Genomic DNA, 24,757 nt, shown 5'->3' with positions numbered 1-24,757 from the left:
AGCTTAACATATGACGAAAGCATCGATTTTGGTTACTAATATTCTAATCACCTAACTCACTAATAAAGTATGAAACACCAGCATTTCCTCCGGAAAACAGTCGTAAATATTCACGAAAATTCACCAATTTTTATCCATTCCCGTGCAGCTAAACAATATTCACACACAATTGATAATTTATCTTTATTAATAACGATAAGAAAGCCCATAGCCTTATATATCAGATACTGAACCGAACTGTTGAGAAATACCATTTCACTGCAAACGGTCAGTAAAATTTTCACATTCGTGTGGAAGTGTTGGAAAAGTTTTAGAAATAAATCTTTCAATTTATAATTACTTAAATTTAAACCACAAGGATGGCCTGCACAAGCATACCTGCCCATAACCCGGTAATTTTAATTGTGATACGCGTTTTATGTGTTCAGTTAGGATTTAAAGAAGTGTATTTAACGACTCTCATATTTTCCTAGGCTGTGCCATTTTTAGGGAAATTCCACCACCCCCTGCACCCTGGATCCAAAATTAGAATAGGCGGCATGATGACTCAAGGTGGTGACGAAAGGTGAGATAAGTTGGATTTGTATTTAGACTTAAAAGACACACTTACTGAGATACAACTGAGGGAAGTTAAGAGAGTTATTAGATCCTAACGTTTTTATTGAACTCGACTTTTAAGATAAAATTCGAAATTAGATTCAGATTTGATGAACTTTCATGGGAGCATTTCGGACGACTTCCAATCATATACCCACTACCGAAAATATTCTCCCTAAGGAACGAATAAAGGAAACCTTCTGCTTAGAATTAAACTTCACATTTCCTCGATTAGATACTATTTACTGGCATTCAAAACACTTACTTTAACGACCCAGGTTGTTGATTTATCTCTCGGTTTCCTTTACCAGTCAACCCATACTGAAGCAATTTACTTGAAGGCTGGACTCGAACAGTGGGCAACCAGTGGATGAGAATGTTACATCGCCAGCAACTTTATGCAGACATAGCAAAAATTCTTGTCTGAGAGATGCTGAAGAACGCTGACAGATGGAGCCATGTTGTGAATTACGCTCGGGTTTTCTTGTTGAGCAGAACATTGAGCTCGATCGGTGAAATGACCCAATGGCAAGATATTCTTTGATCTAACAATTGGCTTCCTCCCCCCCCCCCTCCGTCGATAGAAGGAATTCCCTGACCTGAAGGCTCGCTAAGGACGAAGAGCGTAAAATGTGAAGTGTCAAAACCTAATTATCTGATGACCGGAAGGTCAACGAGTTACCGTTGTAAAAATCAAACACTCAGATGAAGAGAAGGAGGCGAATACTCTTCTGAGTCCCGCACGCCCTCTCCAACAACTGCGCCTTCTTAGCTGTTACCATCCAGTTATAAATCTCCCCTTTCCGGCTTTTTTCGCCTGCGATAAAGTAGACATCCTTGATGTTATTTATGTTCGACATTTCGTCTGCTAAAATGTCAGTCGGCACTATTCCCAACATAACGAATACCAAATCATCTGAGACGGTCCTGAAGGTGGAACACACACTTAAGGCTGCTTTTTCGTTGACTGCACTTAGTTTATGTGCGTTATATGCGAGATGCTGTTGCCCAAACTGTAAGCACCTTTTCCCAAATATACTCCACGTCCACTAAACTCTGCCTCTATCAACATTCTCAAGTATTTCATGACCGTGATGATATGACTCTCAATTCTAATACAAGTGCTATCTCTCTTTCAGCGCTTAGTGATGAGGACCGCTTTCATTCCATACTAATTGAGTCCATCATTGGTATCATACCGTTCGTTCTCGCAAGTTTCTATCCACAATGGCAGTGACCAAGGTGAGAACACCAACTGTCGTCAGGAACAGCTCCAATTGGGCGAATTATTACTACACAATATTGCAATGAACTGCAATTCCCGCCAAGCCAGTAACAAATTTGATGGTATCAATTGTTGACCTTCTTGGCTTGCAATAACCGGAAGCAATCTAGTATTAATAAACCACTCTAACATTTTCCTCACAGTGTCTAGAAAATATATGGGTCTGTTGGAGGATGACTCACTTGGAGGTTCGCAAGCATTAGCCCATAGTACCAACTTCTGCCGCTTTCATGCTGTAGGAAATATCCCTGCGGACATACATGCTTTGAACAGCTCAGCGAACATTTCCCCTCTGGGTTTAAAGGCGAGCTTAAGGGCCTAAACAAAGGTCAGGTCTACGATTGAAGCAGGCCCTTCTTTCGTTTCACCAGCTAACATTTCCACTTTCGGACCATATTTTCCTTTTTTGAACTTTAAAGTCCGTTTGTTGGGCTGGTCAGAATGACTTTTTTCCTTTTAGGCGCCTGTTGATTCCTTAAAGATCCCCCTCTTTGTCTCGGACTCTCTTTCCTGGTTAGAGGTTGACGACATTTCGCTTCGGTGTCACTTGGATTGTCTTTGACACTGGTGGGGTTTCAGGTTTTGACTTCTCCTTAGATCTTCGTTCCTTCTTCTGCGACCCAGTATAGAGTACCCTAACGGATCTCACCATGTTCTTAATGGCTTGGTGTATGGTGTGCTTGTCATTGATGAATTCGAACAGCTCAAATATGTTAGCTCCAAGCTGCATGGAAGGGAGCTCTATTCTCGATGAGTCTTGGCTGAATTACTCCCTTTGCAGGCTCCTTCAAAATTTGTCATTTTCTAGTAAGCTTCCTTGAGTTATCTCTGTTGACCTCTTTGGCATTAGACCTTCAAATTGATGAGCTTCTCCAGAATGGGTGTTTTTGCTAGTCCTGGAGTAGCCCATCATTCTTTGCTTTTGTTGTTGGTGTTCTTGGCAGAATATTTCTTCCTGTGAACCCCATGTTCGCCAAATCTAAAACACTTCTACCATTAAATGGCCAAGTTGCCCACCACCGAGGCACTGCGGTCGAAAGATTTCGACGACCGAAAGTCCGCTTGCTCACTCTCAAAAGCCCCTCGTGCTGGGGTTCCGAGGCCCTGCACAGTAACTTCTCACTTCTTCCATATTGATTTTATTTACTGGGTTTCGTACCCATTCCGATATTGATCCACGCACCATAGATTTGTAAACATTAGCCCTTGCACAGCTAGACAAGAAGAGTACATGAACACTTATTTATACATCAATAGATACGCCCTTATCCGCCACTTGCGGTCTCGGCATGGGAGATGTGCCAACTACTCACATGTTACCGCTGCTAACGCGTCTAGAATTTATATTCCTAGAATCAGACAAAAACGATTAACATTTTTTCCCCTGGAAAACTACCTACTTTGAAAAGTACGATACTGGCACTTTATTGCTTCTATCCAATATCTAAACGACGCTATGGAGGTCTCCGCGCATTGCTATTTATTCACAACGAGCGAGTTCCTTAGGATATTCCACGAAGCTTTCATACTGCATCCACGGTTCTGCGGCATGTAGTTCGAGGGTGGCACATCCTGGGATAATGGGTTCCATTATCCCAGGATGTGCGATGATTTACTGCCACTATCCACTGCCACTTCTGTCTTTCATATGTTATTCTCTCCCGAATTTGGATATGTGTTGGTGAAACCCTGGACCTTTCGAGTAACATTGGTGTATATGGTAGCCTCCACCCCTTGGTGGGGTATAGCGCGTCAACCACACATATGCGCCATCGTTTGCGGTTACTTGAAATGCACTCCAGCTCCCCACTTGACTTCCCGACGCACGCACTCGTCATCTACTGTTCTACCCCAAGTTCCCTTGGGGCGACCCACCCGTCGGTCATCGTGGTAGAGTGGATTCCATTGCATGGATCCTCACTGTGTGACCTATCAACTGCCAATTCCGTCTTCCAATCACGGTGCGTACGAATGCCAGGCCTATGCGCCGAGTAGTTCTTCGTTTGAAATTGTGTTAGATCAGCGTACTCCCATAATACGAAGCAGACAAGTATTGACCAAACTTGGAGCTTTTGGGTAACAGTGAAGTTCACTTTCCATGTGCTACTCCCATGTAGTAACACAGGAAAAACATTTATTCGGAACAGTCTCAATTTGATCCTTGTATTGAGGTGAATGCATTTCCAGATTTTAACATAACACAGTGAAGGTAGATCTTGCACTGTTAATGCGACATCCGTGCCACAGTCGACAGAAACGACTCTTCCTAAGATAAGAAGGGCATGACCACCGGCCTGACTGAGAATCTCAGTTTTATTGATGCTTATCTTAGCAAGACCCCTCATTTTTCACATCCAGAGCCATTTGGCCAAGGTGTATGGCAGCAGTGTAGTCGAGGTGTTTAAGGAAAGATACCACTGTCCCTTGAACCCCTTCACGCCTTGGACCTCAAATTTCTATGAAAAATTCCCCTTTAAACAGACAACAGTCCAGATTCCATCAAAAATAGATTTCCAGGCCAAAAAAGCGGGCTTTGTGATAGTTATCAGTAACCATCCGACACCGGATTAGCGCCTACTATCACTTGCTTTTCCAGAGTACAAAAACGCAATGCTTCTGCAGAGTCCCAACTTCTCATTTCGATAATGTCGAAAATATGCAGCTTATACCGGTGGAATTCTCGCTGGAATTGGAAAAAACAAGTATTGTGGGAGCCTTCGGTATCGTTGCCAAGAAGCATACATACATTCCAGAGACTAATTATCAGCCGCTTCGTTAACCAACCCGAAGTATTATTGAACGATACAAGGTGTCATATCGACCTCTAAGCAAACACCAGTAGATTTAGGAATTGTCCCCTGCATGTACGTAACGAAAATTACATCGAAATGACGATCGCTTACGTTCACTTGCGTGTTGCGTCCGCTACTTCTCGCAGGGTTGAAGAGCTCCGATCCTTCAAGTTCAGCATCGACCGTTTATATGATCCAACTGTCGCTCGACTGCTGCTGATCTGTCGGCAGATACCCGCCTGAGAATATCGGGAAGCACTGAGGTGTCTTCAAAATTGCTCTTTTCTAGGGTTTCAGATCATCAACCATATCCCAAAGGTGCGTCTTAAGATCTGGCTGACCGTGAAATCTTGGAAACAGATCGATGAACGGAAGGGTTTAAAGGCTCTATTGGCCACCGCGATTGATGGCAAGCGTGATGCGCTCGAACTCCGATACCAAGCGAAATCCCAGCAAGTCCAACATAGTGTACACAGGGTGCTGCAGAACGCAATGATAATGAGAAGTGTAGATCGCATCACAAAAGAGCTTGCATTGTGTCGCAAATCTTTCGATGGGCCTGTGAATAACGTTAAAGGTCGACTTTCCACGATAACGAGCAACTGAAAAGGTGGAAAGAATACTTCACCACAATTCTTAACCCTCCGGTCTTGTGGATGAACTGGTCTGTCACCGTAAAGTGTGGATACAAACTTTTCCTTCAAAATAAAATAAAAGCCATTTCGGCCACCTGGCATTTATTGCTGCGCCCGCAGTTTCTGCAGATCTGCTGCTTTCACTCGTACGGAAATCTTGGAAATTCCAAAAAAAGAGACCCTTTCTGAATGTGACATTGGACGAGTATCTGCATGCTCCACGCCGTTGCGAAGATAAAACCTAAAATAACAAGCATCAAAGGACATAAACACCCTACGCATCATTTTGGAACAGTGCGCGGATTTTAGACTTTCACATCACCTGTTGTTCATCGATTTTGAAAAAATTTTCGATAGTGTAAACAGAGACAGTATCTAGAGTGCTCCAAGCTGAAGGGGCCATTATGAGAGCAACCTATGATAGCGAAAAATGTCACTTATTGCCCCGAGGCAAAATCTCAGAAGATTTTAAGATGTGAAGCGGAGTTCGCCAGGCCTGCATATTGTCACCGAAATTGGTACTTGTTATCGGTGAAATTCTGCATGCTGCTTTGTCTAGAGGACGTAAACGAATTCAATGGACTATGACATCTTTCCTCAAATACCCCGAATATGCTGATGACATCGGTCTGCTTTTTCCCCGAGTAATAGACGTTGACCAACTGGCTCTGGATTTGGAAAGATAGGCAAGAAGAGTTGGACTGAAAATGAACACCAAAAAATCAAGATTGTCAGTCTGACTGGACAACGTACTCCCTCTGTCTGCATTAACCAGCAGAGTATCGAAGAAGTCGATCAATTTGTACATCTAGGTGGTTGCTGCTGGTGATGGGAACGAACTGGATGATACCTGACGCATTACTATTACGCGCAGTACTATTACAAATGAAGAACTTGGTCGGTGCGCAAACCTCGCAACGATATGCGTAATGCTCGGAAGCCGGAAATGGCAATAGATGGCTCACACATTAAGGAGGTGCGATAATTGCATTGCGAGCTATACCATGCAGTGGAATCCACTATATCAAGATCGCCGCCGAGTGGGTCACCACAAAGCCAATAGTCGCAGAAAAGTAGAGGAGGGGCTCAGGCATCTCACAAGATCTCAGTGAGAGCTAAAGCAGATTTCAGACAATCGAGAACGATCGCGCATAGGGTAAATCATCATCATCAACGGCGCAACAACCGGTATTCGATTTAAGCCTGCCTTAGTAAGGGACTCCAGAAACCCCGTTTTCTGCCTAGTTCGACCAATTCGATATCCCTAAAAAGTGTCTGGCGTCCTGACCTATGCCATCGTTCCATCCCATGCAGGGTTTCGTCTTCTTTTTCTACCATAGATATTGCCCTAATAAACTTTCTGGGCTGGATCATTCTCATCCATATGGATTAGGTGCCCCGTCCACCGCAACCGTTATTTCGAGAGTGATCCTGTTGCTTTTAGTCAGTCAGTAGTCAGTCTTATTAATTTCGTCGGGATACCGAATTCTCTTATGGCCGTGTACAGTTTTACCCTAGCTATGCTATCATGGGCGGCCTTAAAATCGACGAAAAGATGGTGCAACTGATGGCCATATTTCAATAGTTTTCCCATCACTTGCCGCACAGAAAAAATCTGATCTGTTGCTGATTTGCCTGGAGGGAAGCCTCTTTGATATCGGCCTATAATGTTCTGGGTGGCGGCCTAGCAAGATAGAGGAGAATATCTTATAGATGGTAGTCAGCCCCGCGATACCTCTATAAATGCTGCATTGCGTGATATCCCCCTTTTTATGTATGGGACAGATAATGCGTCTTTGGCAGTCGTCAGGCATTGATTCGCTGTCCCACACCTTGAGCATAAGTTGATGAACCACTTGGTGTGATTATTCGCTTCCATATTTAACCAATTCGGCTGTAATTCCATCGGCTCCAGGCGACTTATGGTTTTTAACCCGATAAATTGCACGAACTGTTTCTTCCATGCTTAGTGGTTGCAATATTTGTCCGTCGTCTTCAGTTGTCGTGACCTACAACTCGCCGATGTTGTAGTTGTTGAGCAGTTCATCAGAATACTCAACCCATCGCTCCAATATACCCGTTCTATCGGAAATCAGATTTTCCTCTTTGTCTCAGCAGGATCAGCCATTCCGCCATTTCTTGCGACTGGCGCCAAGTATGTTTGTGCCGCATCAATGATAACCTTCTTCAGGTGCCTGAGGAGATCCATCTTTGATTCTTCATCTCCAGGACATCTGTTAATTGCAATTATTGCAGGGACATTCTTAGGACAGGCTTTGATAGTCCGGTCGAAGGTATCCCTGTACGACTCTGCAGTCTTCTTTGTAGAGGCGTGAACGGTTATGAGGCTTATATTTCTAAATTTGTCTCACAAACGCAGAGTGCACATCCTTTCGCTTATATTTTCAAAACCAATAACAGCAGGTTTCATTTTTTGACTGATTAAGAAACCTACTCCGAGCACATGGGTCATTCACTGGATGTCCGCTATAATATATGGTGTAGTGGCTCTTCTCCAGGAAACCGGTCCCTGCCCAGCGTATCTTTTGCAGCAGTATAACATCAGCCTTATATTGGGACAGAATATCGGCTAGCTGCTGAGCAGCATTCGGTCATGTTCCATGAGAAAATGCACTATAGCCCATCAAGGGATAAATGGGAACCACATATCTAGATTTCCTATATACGCCAAAGAAGAGGGCATATCTGTTTTTTTCCTCGCAGTATGTAAGAATGCCAACTAGTCCATTTTAAAATCAACTATGACACAAGGTAGTCAAATTTCAAAGTGCACATTACGTAAAGTTTAACCAAATATTTAACAATAGTATACAATAAATATCATATCAATTGCTTTCCGGCCAGGAAATATAAAGAATCGTGAAACATAAAGCAACATTTAGTGACACTTTCGTTTAATGCAAAAACAATACTTCAGGCGTGGCATCCCTTCCGCCCTAGGATCGATCAGATTACTTCAATAGCAGAGTCGAGCCCAAAAGGTTTAAGATCTGGAGACCATAAAACCTTCCTTTTTGATCCTGATTATAATTAATACTCTATACGGATTATTTGGATTTCTTCATCGCCAAATAGTTCCTTCAATAAAAAATAATAAAACTCATTTCACCTTCAGACATCCATAACACGCTGTCGATATTACTCACATTTACTTACAAATTTGATTCAAATCATTAACTACCATCCTTTTTCAGATTCGTTATTAATCTACAATCTGGACCAATTACCAATCCCCGTGACGACACCGCTCTTCACCTAAGCATTCGTCCTAGAGATCAGACCATTGTACGAAATACATACACCAACAAGCAATGGGGTGCGGAAGAAAGAAGTGGTCACTGCCCAATAATACCAGGAAGGCCATACGATATTGAAATAGCTGTTCGTCTTGATTGCTTCGCTATATTCGTCAATGGAAGGCATTATTGTGATTTTCGCTACCGAGCAGTCCGTTTCAATCATGTCTCATTTATCTCCGTGGAAGGCCAGACAAATCTAAGATTCGTAGATATACATCATTAGAGGGTAAGTTTTGGCTAGCGGGGTGGGTAGAATAACATTAAATCTCGGTAGTTCCGAGATTTTAAATAGTAATTAAATAAATAAATGAAATACTAGACGTACTTCACCTTCATCAGGGCTGGGCGTTTGTTTCTAGGAAGCCCAACACTAATAAAGAGGACAAACGGTCCTCAAAATATCGCAAAATTGAACTATGTCTCTTGTTTCATTTATTTCATATTTCTGGCGGAAGTTAATAACCTTTAAACCTGGAAAACCACGAATATAAATAATGATAACGATTAGTTATATGTATCTGGGATGGACATCGAATGCCTCAATAGATAATGCGTAAAAGTTGGGTTACAGTTCTTATCAGAACGTTCACCGAACTATCGTCAATCGTGGTGACAGCGTGTCTACGTATTCGAATAAAGATACTGACAAACGTGTAAACTCCTATAAAGCAGCAATTGCCCTTGTACTGAACTAATCTGATTTTAAACCTTCTGCGATCTACTTTTTATGGTATCAACCCTCCTAATCAGTAGCGATAATCTATCAGATAATCAGCAAAAAGTAAATAACCGAGGAAATTCTACACCTTGAACTTGAACTCAATGTCAAATTCGATTACTCAAGTATTTTGCCCTAATCAGTGATAGCACTGCACCTTTCAAAAGTCTTTAATCGCAAAGATTACATAAAAAGATAATATTAATAAGCTCATATTTTGATTGATAAAATATTTGTGCTATTCACGTAAATGATAAGATTTTTAAGGTGTAAAAACTTAATAACGGAAATATTGACATTTTCTATTTCTTTTTTGCAGGTGATAGAACCAGGAAATGTAATACATTCCCCTGAAGCATAAAACGTGCAAAGCCCCACGTAATCCATCAAGATATTGTAAATAAATAAATTAATAAAAAATAACGAAACATATGGGTGTGTTCCTTGTATTGATATTGATAATATTTATGTTAGGTTGTTTTTTATCGAGTATGTAGATAAAGCGGAATAATTGCAAAAGAACTGGCAAAGTCATTGTTTGAAGGAGATTTTTTTCGGGAAACGGGAATCACCTGTAGATATTTATATTAGAGATTAGATTAGCTATGATTATATGCTAAAAATAGTGATTCATTGCATATTTGTTTGAGAGGCCACGAAAAAAAAACCTAGTAACACCCAATTTTCATGAAAATGGTATAATATTTTAAAGTGAAATTTGGTAAAAATTTCCACTCCACAGATTTAATCTGAGTATGCGATACCTGATTCGCTCTATGAAACGACCACCTAGTTGAGCCGGGAAAAGAGCACCTTCTCCATATATATCATAGCTTTTCGAACTTGTTTGATCAACCGTGCCATATTTAGAGGTATCTAAAGGTCTAGGACGATCCGGCGCGGACCTAAGCTGTGCTCAACTTTTTCATGAAGTAGTATACGGTATCTAAGAATGCCATTCACCCCTTGATGGAGTATAATACGTCAACCATACCTACACATCATCGTTCGCGGTTACCCGAAATGCGCTTCCCGATAGGACTTCCCGAGACACCGGTACCCCTTCTCTAATATTCTGCGCGAAATGCCCTTGGTATAGCATCTTGAGAGAGTGGGCTCCATTGCACGCCGTAGTCAACAATAGGATTGTCCACCCCCCTTGCTATTCTCTTCCACTGCCACTTCAGCCTTCCAATCACACTGCGTCCGGGTGACATACCTGTACATTACAAAGGCTTCGAGCAACTCCCCATATGGCAACACAGAAAAGACACTAGCACAGAACAGTCTTAACTTGATCATGATGTTGAGATAACAGCATTTCAGACAATGCAGCGAAAGCAGATCTAGCGCTGTTAATACGTCGAGCAATATTCAGTTCGGTTTGGCCGTCGGCAGGAACCACGCTTCCTCCGCATCAGACTGAGAACCTTGGTTTTGTTGGTGTTTATCTTCAGTCCAACTCTACCAGCCTCTCTTCCCAAATCCAGAGCCATTTGGACGAAGTGCATCACCCGATGAGAGAACAAAGAGATATGATTAGCGTAGTTGAGATGTTTGAGGAAATATGTTACGATCCATTGAACTCCCCCACTTCTTTTGAAAAAGGCAGCATGAAGAACGTTACCGATAACAAGGACAATAATGTCGGTGACAAGATTCGCTTCCAAACTCAAATTTCTCTGAGATTTTCCTTCGGCGCATCAAGTGACATTTTGCCTTTGGACTTGACTTTCGACTTCAAATCACTGCGAAATGTTGCATCCATGTAGCCAATTTGCGCAATCAAATATGCTCTATTAATTTCTCCGGAGTGTCCAGAGAACTCCAGATAAAGTTCCTATTCCCGCTGATGATTCGCAAAAAGCGCTTTGTAATCGTTGTTCTTTGCACCAGCTTGTGCCTCTCTAATCAATGCGAGAGTAAGCTTCCTTTTATCACGACGCATAGATGTAGATCTCCGTGCAATCTCGCTCCTGTACGCGAATTGCCTGTTGATCGTACGTTACTGATCAGTTGAAATACAACTGACACTGCAGCAGGCTCTGCGCTCGAACAATATCCCGCCAAATACGTGGTGGTGAAACTACAGACCATGTTTTCAGTGCATGTTTAGTAGCCGACATTCTGGCAGAAATCGCACCTTGCCATTACTGTAAGCATTAACCCAACACCGGAATCACGCTTATTTCCGCTGAAATTGCGGCGTACATGGTGATGCAAAACGAAGAGGAGAACTCTCCAAAGTCCCACCATCTTAAATCTCTTAAGCCCGGGATATCTAGCTTGTTATGCTAGAAATCTTCCTCAAGTTGAGCATTCTAACTTTGGCCGATATGGTTGTCGATGACCGTCCTCACATTCGAATTCTTGTGCGATAGAGTGATCGTAAACGATAGATCCATACTTATTTGAGGCGTGGATAACTCTCCGCGATCACTAAGATTCCGAGAAACTCACCCCTCTCGAATGCGACAACTGAAGGAATATTTGCAAGCTCCCTGCTGTCGCAAAGATAAAAGCTAAAATTATCCTGGAATGTAACAAAGAATACCTCGAAAGTTTAATCAACAGAGAACAGGCTGGTTTCCGCTGTACAACCTCCTGCATTGACTACATTAACACCATGCGGATCATTTTGGGACATTGCATGGAATTTAGATCCTCGCTGCACCTGCTCTTAATCAATTTCAAAAGGGCATTCGACAACGTAAGCAAGTTGTGTATCTGGTGTTCTCTGCACAGGAAGGGCATTCCGGAGAATGTAGTAGCTATTATCAGAACGACACATGATGGTGCAGAATGGTACGTGATGCAGTAAATTCTCAGACTTGTCCAAAGCGGAGTACACCAGGATTATATTTTGTCACGATATTATTTCTTGTTATTATCGGTGACGTTCTTCATGCTGACTTGTTCGGCAGAGATGGAGAGCTTCAATCGACCTCGACTAGGCTGGTAACATCTTTTCGCTCAGTCTCTGAGTCGTGGACTTTATTCAAATGACTCTGGACTTGGTCCTCAGTCTGACTGGTCATTGCACTGTTCTTATTGCATTAATGGGCAGAGCATCGTAGGCGTTGGTAAATTTTTATATTTATATTTTTATATCTATATATGCTTCGACGCACGAATAGTACTAGGTCAAATTTCGCTGCCTTGTCTAAAATCTGGAAACGCAGCTATCTTAAGAGCATAATCAAATTGAGAATATTCTGCGCAGTCCTTTCTGTGTTGTTATATGGGAGTTGCACATGGAAAGTTACCACCACGGCTACTCAAAAGCTCCAAGACTTCATCAACATTTATTCTGCGAAGTGTCATCGGAGTACACTGCCTAATACAATTTCTAACAACGAACCATTTACCTGTGCATGCGTAGATGAGAAGGGAAAAGTGGTAGCAGTTAGGAAGAGTAGCAACTCTATGAGATGTAATCTCCGATGATTGAACACAGGAACTTAGATGGGACGACCACAAAAGCGGCGATCTAGAAAGACTTAAAGTCATAACTCGAATAATATTTGACACAAAAGTCCAATGTGATAAGGCTACCGAATACGTACGTTGGTACTCAGAGGCGAAAAAAGCTATTATTGTGGCAAAATTCTCCTCCCTCAAGAAGTGGAGAGGAGACAATGAGCTGTCGTCTGCATACCGCTGTGTCTCCTTGACACGGGCGAAGAAGTGCTCGTCAAGCTCATCAGGAATAGACTCGTTGAAGTAATCCGTGCAGCAAGAGCCCCCCCCCCTCCTTGACCAAGCAATACTGTACGGAAAAAATCTGAACCTAGAGTGAAAGCTATGTGGAAAAGTCAAGCCCGCTGTACCAATCATACAAGCCTCGCATGAAAATAACGCGGGCTCACATTTATTTATTTTATTTATTTATTTAATTAACGGACAACAAACAGAAAGAATTCCAATTAATTATTGTCCTCAGGAGGAGGAGAAAGCAAAAAACTTATCCTACGTTTAAAACTACTTAAAGTAAGGAAGTTAAAAGGACCAAGCTGTTTTGCATTATAATTTCGGCAAAGCCTGGAAATCGGGGAATGAAAATAGACTTCGAGCTCCGCGAAGGGCACGTTGAAAATATCGGCGTTACGTGTGTTATAAGACGCAGGACGGCAGCTGATCTCGTCAGCGGCGGAGCAGTCCATCAGGCCCGAGGAAAGTTTAAAGAATGTGCATAGATCCAGATAGGATCTACGCTGTTGTAGGAAGGGAAGGTTTAGAAAGCGGAGGCGGGAGGGGTTACCCACACGAGGGAAGCTTTTCTTAAAGAAGAGAGAACGGGTGAATTTACGTTGTACATTTTCAAGGGCAAGACAATCACACTTACGAGTGGGTGACCGGATCACGGAGCAATACTCGAGGGTATTCCTCACAAGGGAATTGAAGAGAACTAAGGAGGGTTGGATGGAGTCAAAATCAGAAGAGGAGCGAAGAATAAAGCCTGACAATTTTGCTACTCGATTGATGACATCGAGGCAATGGGTGTCAAAGCGGAGCTTATTGTCGAAAGTGACTCCGAGGTCTTGAGTAGAATTTAAGCAGGATAAGGAATGTCCTTTAAGCGAGTAAGAGAAAGAAGTGGGTGAGGATTTTAGGGAGTAGCACATAGAGTGACACTTTCTGACGTTTAGCGCTAAACCATTAGTCGAGCACCAACGAACCAGAGTGTCCAGGTTATTCTGAAGGGAAACACAGTCCATAGACGACAAAATAGCGGAAAACAGCTTAAGGTCGTCTGCATAGAGCAAACAGGGACAAGTAAGGAGGGGAGGAAGGTCGTTAATAAAAAATAAAAATAGCAAAGGACCCAGAATAGACCCCTGTGGGACGCCAGAAGAGGGGGAGAAGGAGCGGGAAGTACAGCCGTCAAAAGAGACGCGGCAGGATCGGTTGGAAAGGTAAGAGGCAAGCCATAAAACAAGTGGTATGGGAACGTTTAGGGACGAGAGTTTGGATAGAAGTATCTTGTGATTTACAGTGTCGAAGGCTTTCGCGAAGTCAGTGTAAATGGTATGCACTTCTTGCCGTGAATTTAGACATTTGGCGACAAAGTTGGTAAAGTCAAGCAGGTTGGAGGCAGTGGACCTACGTTTAACGAAGCCGTGTTGTTCTTTCACTATGTGTTGGCCAAAGTGGGCGGACAACCAGTCGCTGACATATCTTTCCAGGATTTTCGAACAGGAAGAGAGGAGGGAAATGGGACGGTAATTCTCGGCAAGCGAACGATCGCCACTTTTGTGAATGGGGAAAATGAGAGCCTCTTACGCTGGGAAAATGATTCTCTTCAAGGCTTTTATTGAAAATAAGAGATAGGGGAAGGGAGATGGTCTTACCAGTTTTGAGCAAAAAGAGGTTTGGAAGACCATCGTAGCCAGGTCCGACCTTGGCATCAAGTTCGCCAATGAGGTATTCGACAAGGATAGGAGTAAGAAGGGGAATGGTAGGCGATGGCAGGCTACATCTACTATCAGGAGGGATTCGGAGGAAGGAGGAGGAACATAGACCGACGAAAAGTAGCGGCAGAGTAAATCACAAGATTGTTGGGGGGAGTTAGCAGAGAAGCCAGAGAATTGAATGGATGGAGGGGATAACTGGGCGGGGCAGCGGGAGTTGCGAATGTGGGACCAGAAAGGTTTCAGATTTGCGCGCTTTAGTGAGTCTTCCACGCTGGACAAATATTCGTGTCTGGACTTACGTATTAAAGATTTGACCGAGGAACGAAGGGATTTGAAAAAAACTAAGTCAGCAACGTTTCTAGGAGACAGGAACTTCTTTCTCGCAGTCAGTTTTTGACGTAGTTTTTTGTGAATTTCAGTGGTGAACCAGACGGGGTAAGAGCGTAAGCACTTAGGAGAGGAGGGAACGTAACAAGGAAGAAGATCAGATAATATGGTTTAGAAAGTGTTGAGTGCTTGGTCACATGTAAATGGAGAGAGCAGGGGCACCCAGTTGATTGACGCCAGGGCTGAGTTCAGACCTTCGAAGTTCGCCTTACGAAAGTTGAACTTGGTAGGCTTGCGAGCGACAGGAGAGTGTAGTCGGGATATCTGAACATCGAACTCGAGAGCAGGATGATGGGCGTCAGGGGCAACGTAAGACGGAGCATAAAGGGATTGGGAAAGATAACGTACAGGAAGGTTAGAGAGGACAAGGTCAAGAGTGCGATCTAAGTGGTTTCTAGAAAGGTTAAATTGGAGGCCCCCACAGGTGTACATGAAAGTGGATAGAGGAAGGGAAGGGTGGGTCGAATTATTAGGGAGGGAGGGAAGGCCAGGAGTAACGGGCCAGGAGAGCATAGGAAGATTAAAGTCACCACAGAGGATGAGAGGAAGTGAGGGAAACAAAACGGTTAGGAGGAAGAGGAGGAAAAGATGATTTCGGCACGGAGAGGGGACTTAACAGCTATTAGGGCACCTCCGCCAGTTGTCTTGCCAAGCGCAACGCAGTCTCTGTCACAACGAAAGACAGAGTAACCTTCGAGGAGCTCAGAATCTAAAATCCTGTCATCCAGCCAGGTTTCAGAAATGCAGATGACATGATGTTGGAATGCTAAGGCAGACAGTTTGAAATCCGACAGCTTGGTCCTTAGACCCCTTACATTTTGATAAAATAGCGTATAGTTATTGGTATCATTCAAGTTCTTAGACCTCTGATAAGGCTTAACGAAGACCCCCTCACATGTTATCCTTTTCATGGTTTTGGGTGGAACAAAACTTTATTAAAATCGGTTCAATGTCTGTCTGTCTGTCTGTCTGTCAGCCAGTCACACCCGATTCACTCAGAAATGGCTAAGCCATTGGCATGAAATTTGCTGGGAAGGTGTGATCTGTGAATATATGCAGCAAATGGCGCCACTTTGTGTCGAGCCTTAGCGGGCTCCCCTTACATGTGAAAGAGGTGTTTACTTTTTTTTCACAGAATATGGTCATGTGGGATATCAAATGAAAGAGCTCGATTAGTACCTTTGGAAAGTGATTTCTGTATGTATTTCCGATAGTGGGTGAGACATAGCGGAGTGATGGCTCAAAATATGTGCCCCAAAAAGTGAAAAATATCTCGTTCTCTGAACCTATCCAATCAAATAATCTGAAAAAATTCGCAATGGTGCATCTATACGAAATCTAGGCCTCAAAATACATCCCATTCCGATATCTGTTCAAATAAAGTTAATAATAGCATATTACTATCTTTTAGGAATTTTATCAGGAAACCCCCCTAAAAGTACAGGCATTCTTATGAGGATAAGATTCTGGGAAGTTTGAATGAAATCCAACTACTATTAAGAAAGTTATAGAAGGTAAAAATTTCGCATTTCTTGTAAATCTCTCACTCTAAGACGTGCATGATTTTATCGTCACATAAAGTGAACTTATACGAACGGCGGGGTCCATGAAGATTTGGGACAAAAAGTGACTCCGTAAGTTCGGTCAGAACAGTTTGTTTTCAAAAAGGACAGTTGCATATGGGAAAGGAAGGTACCGCGCCATAAGCAACAGTATTAATTAAATTACGGCCGCTACACCGAAGTGCTCCGATCGTTCGTGCAAGTACATCAATCTCCTGTACGCATTTTACATAATATAAAGAGAGTGTGCTACATCATTAGTGTGTTTTTTTATGATCGCCATTTACCTGAGGACTACTACAAATATCGGCAGAATTGATGCTTCTTCTTCGATTTCAGGAACTTTGAGCCAGCGACACAAACATAGCAAACATGACAGAACATCAAAAGGGGTACATTGCCGACCACCGCAGTCGCGCACTCCTCTGAAAGTACAGCAACATCACTACTGAGAATAATTTCTCTAAGCCGGTTAAGCAATATGTGCCGCACCACATCAACACTACCGGCTTTCCAATCTTCTCAAAGGTGCGTCCACTTTCACCCCAGAAGCTTGCCGTTACGAAGAAAGAGTTTGGAGACATGATGAAACGGAGTATCGGCAGACCATCGAATAGCTGTTGGTCTTCTCCACTTCATTTGATCCCTACGCCAAACGGCGAATGGCGCCCATGTGGAGATTATAGGCTTCTGAATACTAAGACAGTTTCAGACCGATATCCCATCCCACTCATCCATGATTTTGCGCACTCGCTAACGATCTGCCATGTCTTTAGCCAAGGCGTATCACCAGATCGCTGTCGCATTCCAAAGAGAGCTATCTGCACACCGGACTCTTCGAGTTCACTAGGATGACTTTCACAACAGCTTGTGCAACGCTGCGCAAACTTTCCAGAGGTTCATCCACTCTCTCTTTTGTTTCGTCTACATGGATGATGTTTTGGTCGCTTCCTCTTCAAAATCTGGGCACATAGAACATCTCGATTGCTTTTTTCAACGTCTTCTTGAGGTCGAACTTGTACTCAACGTTGAAAAATGCAGATTCCTCCAGAGGCAGGAGAAATTTCTCGGCCACTTAGTAACCCCTGGGAGTATCCAACCTGACCCAGACAAGGTTGAGACGATTAAGAGTTTTCCACAACCACAGTGAAGGATCTGCGAAGGTTCTTGGGCATGTTAAATTCCTAACGCCGTTGTTTGACCAGGGCCCCTCATCACCAAGCGATCCTGAACGCCTACTTGTCTGGGCCCAAAATTAAAGACCCCCATGACTCGCGTTAGATAAATTTTGATGGGAAACGGTTATTTATTTATGATTAGCTCAATATTTATGGCTTCGATATGTATGTGCATATGAAGTTTAGCAATTAGTGAAGGAATATTTTGCATTTTTCGCTATGTACGCATGGAATGGAATGCAGAGAGTTCCTCACGTAAAATGAACATGAAACCTTTATACCGAAAGCACCCAACTTCCGGTATCAACGACTCGTTTCCACAAAACCACTCATATCTGAAGTCTAGGCTTCCAGTTTCCTCCTTATTTGAAATTAAACAGCGGTCACTCCTCGGTCCGCTTTTTATCCCCGTTGCAAATAGTACACAGAAATGTTTCATTTTCAACAAAGATTATGGTGACTAAACCATTTGTTCGAAAAATAGAAATCGACGAAAAGTTGCAAGGAATAGTTCACCATCTTTGGATGTGGCTGAAAACAATACAAGAGAGTATGCTTCAAACGATAAACTCTAGCGGAATTCCTTGATATTTACAGAAAGCTGCTTTGATTATATTCTCCGTAAGTTGAAACTCGACCACGGGGTGGTGGTGGTGGCCTTCTTCAGCAAAGTTCACATTTCACATGTCTCCATTCAATTGTTACCAGTGGACCAATGAACCGGCAGAGGAAGGCCGAACTGCCCTTTGAAATTCCTAGTGGTAGGTTCCTGTATTAAATGTCCTTATAGGCTCTCATTCACAAAAGATGGAGAAGTCATTCATATGTGTTTATAAAAACATAATATCAGACCTGACGAAGGGAGACGAAAAAGGGGATTCTCCCAAGGCCCACAGTTTTTTCGGAGGCCCAAATTAGAAGTTTCAATGAAAATAAAGATAATAGGAGGACCCGAATAACTTTCACCCCAAAACACGTATAATTTTCACCCAGGGCCCCACTCTCACGTGTAATATTCACTCCGGGCTCAGACTTCCACGGAACTAAAATCAAAGAAATAGACTTGGCCTACTGGACATTCTTCCGCAGGATTAGGAATATTAATCACTTGTGGATAAAATGTATTCATCTGACGGAATAGCCATATTACTACCACATCCACAAGGATTCTTCTGATCTTGACCCTCTGACAACATAAAAGAGTATTTTCCCTTTAATCATTGCCTTCATTTAAGTGCCCTACACAAACGGGACGAACCATAATAATATTGCGTACATTTACAACGCAACTTTATGGACAGTAAATTCCGCTTTTATGACCCAGCAGTTCTGCAAAGATACAAATGATCATAATAAAATCATTCAAATCAATTGTCGTTCTGATTCAAATTTTTATGAGTCCTTCATTCAAATTAAAATGGAATTAAAGGAAGGCTAAGGGTGGAGTTGCTCCCCACAACAAAATTGGACAGCTTTTACGACTCCGATAGAAATCTCAGTTCAGACCAAAAACTAGGCAAGTGCGTACATATAACTTATTCAGGATAAGCTTTCCTAATCCTTATCATAAACATACAATGAAAACGGTCATAAAAGATAATCGCCGCCTAAATGGATTCGATAATCTTTACAAAGTTTCAAGGGCAGAAGTTCTGTGGACAGATTTTATGCAAAGGACTATTTGTATATGGATAGGGAGTTCAGTGATTTGAAGTCTCCGTCTAGGAAGTTATTCTGCCTATTCCATTTGTGGGTAGACGCAACATATGATAAGACTCATCAAAATAGGAATAAGCAAACACGATGAATACAAATGTGTGCTTGCAGAATAATATCCGCATTGATGAAGGTTTAATAGTTGAGAGAAGCTTTCTATAGGCGCAATTAGTCCTTCCTGGTATGAACACGACAACATTTTTCTGATTGTTTGCAAGTTTTTCATGACGTGTCCTTGCCCTGCTCATAATAAAAAATATAATAAAAATGATTGGAGAAGAACAAAATTGGGAGACAATGCCCTCACTATTTGAGGAAGATTAGGCTGAAACTACTGAGGTACCGGTGTCAGGTAGTCTAATATCGTATATGTCATGACAGAAAATCGTTTGCGGAAAGACGGCAGAAACAGCCTGCCAAAATTCTGTAGGTTTTAATGTTGGATTTATTCTGAGAGTTGAGTTACAGTACCGTAGCATCTGCGCTTTGTATCCAGTTCACTACCAGAATACGACACCAAACAGGACGACCAGAATACATGATGAATATGAAGAAGGGGGAGCGTGCCAAATATCTTCGGTGGCGCTTCAGCCCAAATCGAGCCTTGGCCTCCCGGACACCACGTCTCGCATTATCTTGACCCAAAGACGACAACAGAGCTATAAACAAGACTATGAACGACTTTTACGCATTCTAAATTGAAGATACATTTCTCTGGTCAAAGTGTTTACTCTTTCATCAGACCAACCTACGCATCTAGAAAGCACTAACTTCTACTACTAACTAGAAAATGGGTTACGTTTCCAATGTGGGTTAATACCATGCCAAGTTAGGCAAAGGATTCAAAGAAAATTTGTTCTTATGTTCGTCAAACAAATAGGCAACTTCACACACCACCCGTTAGAATCGGCAACAGTATGTCGCTGCAATCTCTATGGTCTAACCCAAAAAGGCCGATATCTCCTCATATTGCAATATTGTTGCCGTTTGAGGAACATACTATCTTCATATGTGGATACTATAGGTTTCGCACTTACAAAACGCTCTCCCGACCTGTGTTCAGTGGCAGTGGTACCCGATTCTTCTGTTACCCTAGTAGTGCTAGCAAACTTTTGATACCGTCATGTCAACATACGACTCTCGATTAGCGATTTCGACCTTTTGCCACTATCTGCATCCCGTTTCTCTAAAGAGCAGTCGTTGATGAGATGGTTCTCAGCTTTGCACTTTTTGCAATTTTTGGACCTGCCTTAATTGTTCAACAATATATTAATCTCTTTGTCTGCATGCTATCTAAACTATCTTCATTTTGCCCCCCGTTTAAACGCTGATTCCGCATTGAAGCTCCTAATAATGGTATATGTTGACCCGTAGATCCTCCTTGTGCCCTTTGCGGTGCTCTGATCCGTACCACTGAAGTTGAACTGCTCTTCGAATGCAGTGGGCATATCACTCCAGTTGACGTGATCTTGGTCCGAATATCTACTCTATTCTGAAAGTAGCCAGCTGTTAGGACCAAGTTCTGTTTAGTGTTCTTCAAATAAAGGTTACAAGCACTTAAGCTCTGGGTCAGCCTTTACTTTTCGACGGCTTTCCTATGTATGTTCATATATGATACCCAATATGCCATAAATTCGACACAGCGCGTCTACCACGAATACGAACCATAGTTGTTGGTTAGCCAAAATGTACTTCAGTATTCACCCGACCCGACAAGTCTGACTCCTCTTCTGTTGTTTTAGGTCCCGTCTCTAGGGCAGCCCACTCATCAACCATTCAGAGATAGTAGGTTCGATTATACGGCATAGTTTACAAGGGAGTTTACTCTTTTTTTTAAATGTATCGTATCCACGGTCATTTTCGCCCTCTAATTAACACGGTACCTAGCTGTTCTCAGGGGGGTAAAGTCGGGTCGGGTAAGGTCGAGTTTGGTATAGGCGTCGGTGAAAAAAGTAGTACCATGCCAGACGAACTGATCGACGCCTCAATGTTTTACCATTTAATGCTTTCGGACAGAAAACTTTGGTTTTGTTTGTGTGTATCTTTAATTCGATTCTGCTTGCCTCTCCTTCAAGTCCTCCACGTCTTCCGGGAAACCAGCATGGAAAAAATCACCAATAACAAAATACGATATTATCGGCGGCAGAATGCAACCTTGTAGAACTCCGCTTTGGATTTCCGATTTCTCAGAAATTATACTATGATGAAGCAGGTGCCATTTTATATCGTCATTCGTCGCTCTGATAAAAGCTGTTAATTTCTGTGGATTGTTCTTTCTGGATAGAGAATTCCAGATATACACCTTGTTCATACAGCCAAACGGTTTCCCGAAATCGATGAAGAGCAGGTCAGACGAAGATTTGAATTCGAAAAAATGCTCCAAAAGGATCCGTAGGGTGAGTTATGGAACCGTCCGCACCGTCGGCATCTTTTAACGACCAGCATAAATTCTGGCCTAATAATAAACGAAGATGCATCTGCGCATCTTCTTTCCTCCGTATGACCCTTATAAATATTTCGGTCTTTATCATTTTCCATATCTCGTCATACCCGACAACATGTCCTGTTGTTAAATAATAAACGAAGATGCATTTGCGCATCTTCGCTGCTCAGAATGACCCTAATAAAAGATAATATAATCTACGGATTTTACGTAGATAAAAACCATATGTTAATATGTGTTATGTATTAGATAGTTTCATAGAAGATAAGGAACATATGTATATTATATAAACAATTTTAAGGAAATATAAATACGAGGTGACCGGGAAGCAACGGTCAGACTTGTTTCGATATTACAAGAGTCTGGTCTCTATATCACAGTACGGAAGTAATAAAATAAACAACTGTGTAGCAAATAGACAATAAGCGTTATTACTTAACTGGGTGTTGGTGTAGTCAGTGCAGGAAAATGAGGAGCGGAAACCAGCCTGATTTCCGTCCATCAAACTTTTGAGAGGTTCTTTTATGCGTTCTTGGCAGTTTGTTGACGTCCTACGTGCATTTTTGTTCCGTCCATATTTTCTTACTCAGGTTCTCTGTTACTCTGTATCTCTGAACGTGTTACACTAGAGGCTTTCTCTCTTGTCGCTAATTCATGTGGCTAATCTGGCAAATCTCGACTGGTGATACGCAGCGTTCTTCATCATCATCATCAACGGCGTAACAACCGGTATCCGGTCTAGGCCTGCCTTAATAAGAAACTCCAGACATCCCGGTTTTGCGCCGAGGTCCACCAATTCGATATCCCTAAAAGCTGTCTGGCGTCCTGATCTACGCCATCGCTCCATCTTAAGCAGGGTCTGCCTCGTCTTCTTTTTCTACCATAGATATTGCCCTTATACACATCCGAGCTGGATCATCCTCATCCATACGGATTAAGTGACCCGCCCACCGTAACGTATTGAGCCGGATTTTACCCACAACCGGACGGTAATGGTATCGCTCATAGATTTCGTCGTTATATAGGCTATGGAATCGTCCGTCCTCATGTAGGGGGCCAAAAATTCTTCCGAGGATTCTTTTCTCGAACGCGACCAAGAGTTCGCAATTCTTCTTGCCAAGAACTCAAGTCTCCGAGGAATACATGAGGACTGGCAAGATCATAGTCTTGTACAGTAAGAGCTTTGGCCCTATGGTGGTATGTTTCGAGCAGAACAGTTATAGGCTCTGTTGGCTGACAACAACCATGCGCAGATTTCATCGTCGTAGCTGTTATCAGTTGTGATTTTCAACCCTAGATAGGAGAAATTATCAACGGTATCAAAGTTGTATTCTCCTATCCTTATTCTTCCTATTTGATCAGTGCGGTTTGATGTTGTCGGTTGGTTGGTTTTCGGTGCTGACGTTGCCACCATATATTTTGTCTTGCCTTCATTGATGTGCGGCCCAAGATCTCGCCTTAATCGCCGCCTGCTCGATCTGAATGATGGCTGTTTGTACGTCTCGGGTGGTTCTTCCCATGATGGCGATATCGTCAGCATAGGCCAATAGTTCGGTGGACTGGAAGAAGATCGTACCTCTTGCATTTACCTCAGCATCACGGATCACTTTCTCGAGAGTCAGATTAAAGAGGACGCATGATAGCCCATCCCCTTGTCGTAGACCGTTGTTGATGTCGAATGGTCTTGAGAGCGTTCCTGCTGCTCTTATCTGGCCTCCCACATTGGTCAACGGGCAGCCTAGTCAGTCTTACCAATTTCGTCGGGATACCGAATTCTCTCATGGCCCTGCACAGTTTCCAACAGTTTTTCCATCGCTTGCCGCAGAGAGAAAAATCTGATCTGTTCTTGATTTGCCTGGAGTGAAGCCTCTTTGGTATGGGCCAATGATGTTCTGTGCATATGGGGCTATCCGGCCAAGCAAGATAGAGGAGACTATCTTATAGATGATAAGTCTCTGCGCGTGCCCGCCTTCTTTGAGAATGCAACATTACTCGGTATGCAGCATTCTTCCGTTCCGTTACTAGCTTACATTCATCGTCAAACCAGCCGTTCCGACTTTTTTTGTGGCTGGAGCCAAGTATCTTTGTAGCCGCATCAATGATAACGTTCTTCAAGTGGTTGTGAAGATCATTAGTTGATGCTTCATCTCCAGGTCCTCTGTTGACTGCGGTTATTGCGGCATCTACTTCCCTCTTATAGGTGTCGCGGAAGGCTGTGTTGTGGATGGCTTCAGTATTCACTCTCACCTGATTGTCAGAGGGGATTGTAGATGGTGTGGTAATTCGAGCTCGGAGCACTATGCCAACGAGATAGTGGTCCGAGTCTATATTAGCCCCCCTATATGTTCTGACATTCATCAAGGCTGCGAGGTGGCGGCGTTCCTGTGTAGGGACGTGAACGTTTATGAGGCTTATATTTCTAAACTTGCCTCGCAAACGCAGAGTGCATAGTCTTTCGCTTATATTTTCAAAGCCGGTAACAGCAGGTTTCATTTTTTGGCTGACTAAGAAACCTACTCCGAGCACGTGGTTTACTGGATGGCCGCTAGAGTATATGCTGTAGCGTCTCTTCTCCGGCGCTGTGCATTGCATCTCTTGCAACGCTGTTACATCAGCCCCATATTGGGACAGGGTATCGGCTAGCTACTCGGTCTGTACAGGGAGCGCACGTTCCATGACAATATGCGCAAATCGTTAATACGTTGTCGTT

General features: G+C 42.8%; 1 protein-coding gene across 1 annotated transcript; it reads left to right on the top strand.

Moving 5' to 3' along the window:
• Positions 1–232: 232 nt before the first annotated feature.
• LOC119654708 (galectin-5-like) lies at positions 233–9,777 on the top strand. The gene is made up of 4 exons (XM_038060227.1): positions 233–392; positions 474–565; positions 8,525–8,855; positions 9,667–9,777. Exons 1-3 carry the CDS (start codon positions 360–362, stop codon positions 8,850–8,852), a joined length of 453 nt encoding a protein of 150 aa, XP_037916155.1. The 5' UTR covers positions 233–359; the 3' UTR covers positions 8,853–8,855; positions 9,667–9,777.
• Positions 9,778–24,757: the final 14,980 nt, after the last annotated feature.

The sequence above is a fragment of the Hermetia illucens genome, chromosome 4 (genome assembly GCF_905115235.1).
Source record: "Hermetia illucens chromosome 4, iHerIll2.2.curated.20191125, whole genome shotgun sequence".
Lineage (NCBI taxonomy): Eukaryota > Metazoa > Arthropoda > Insecta > Diptera > Stratiomyidae > Hermetia > Hermetia illucens.
The sequence above is the reverse complement of the archived record's forward strand: the minus strand, read 5'-3'. Positions and strand labels throughout refer to the sequence as shown.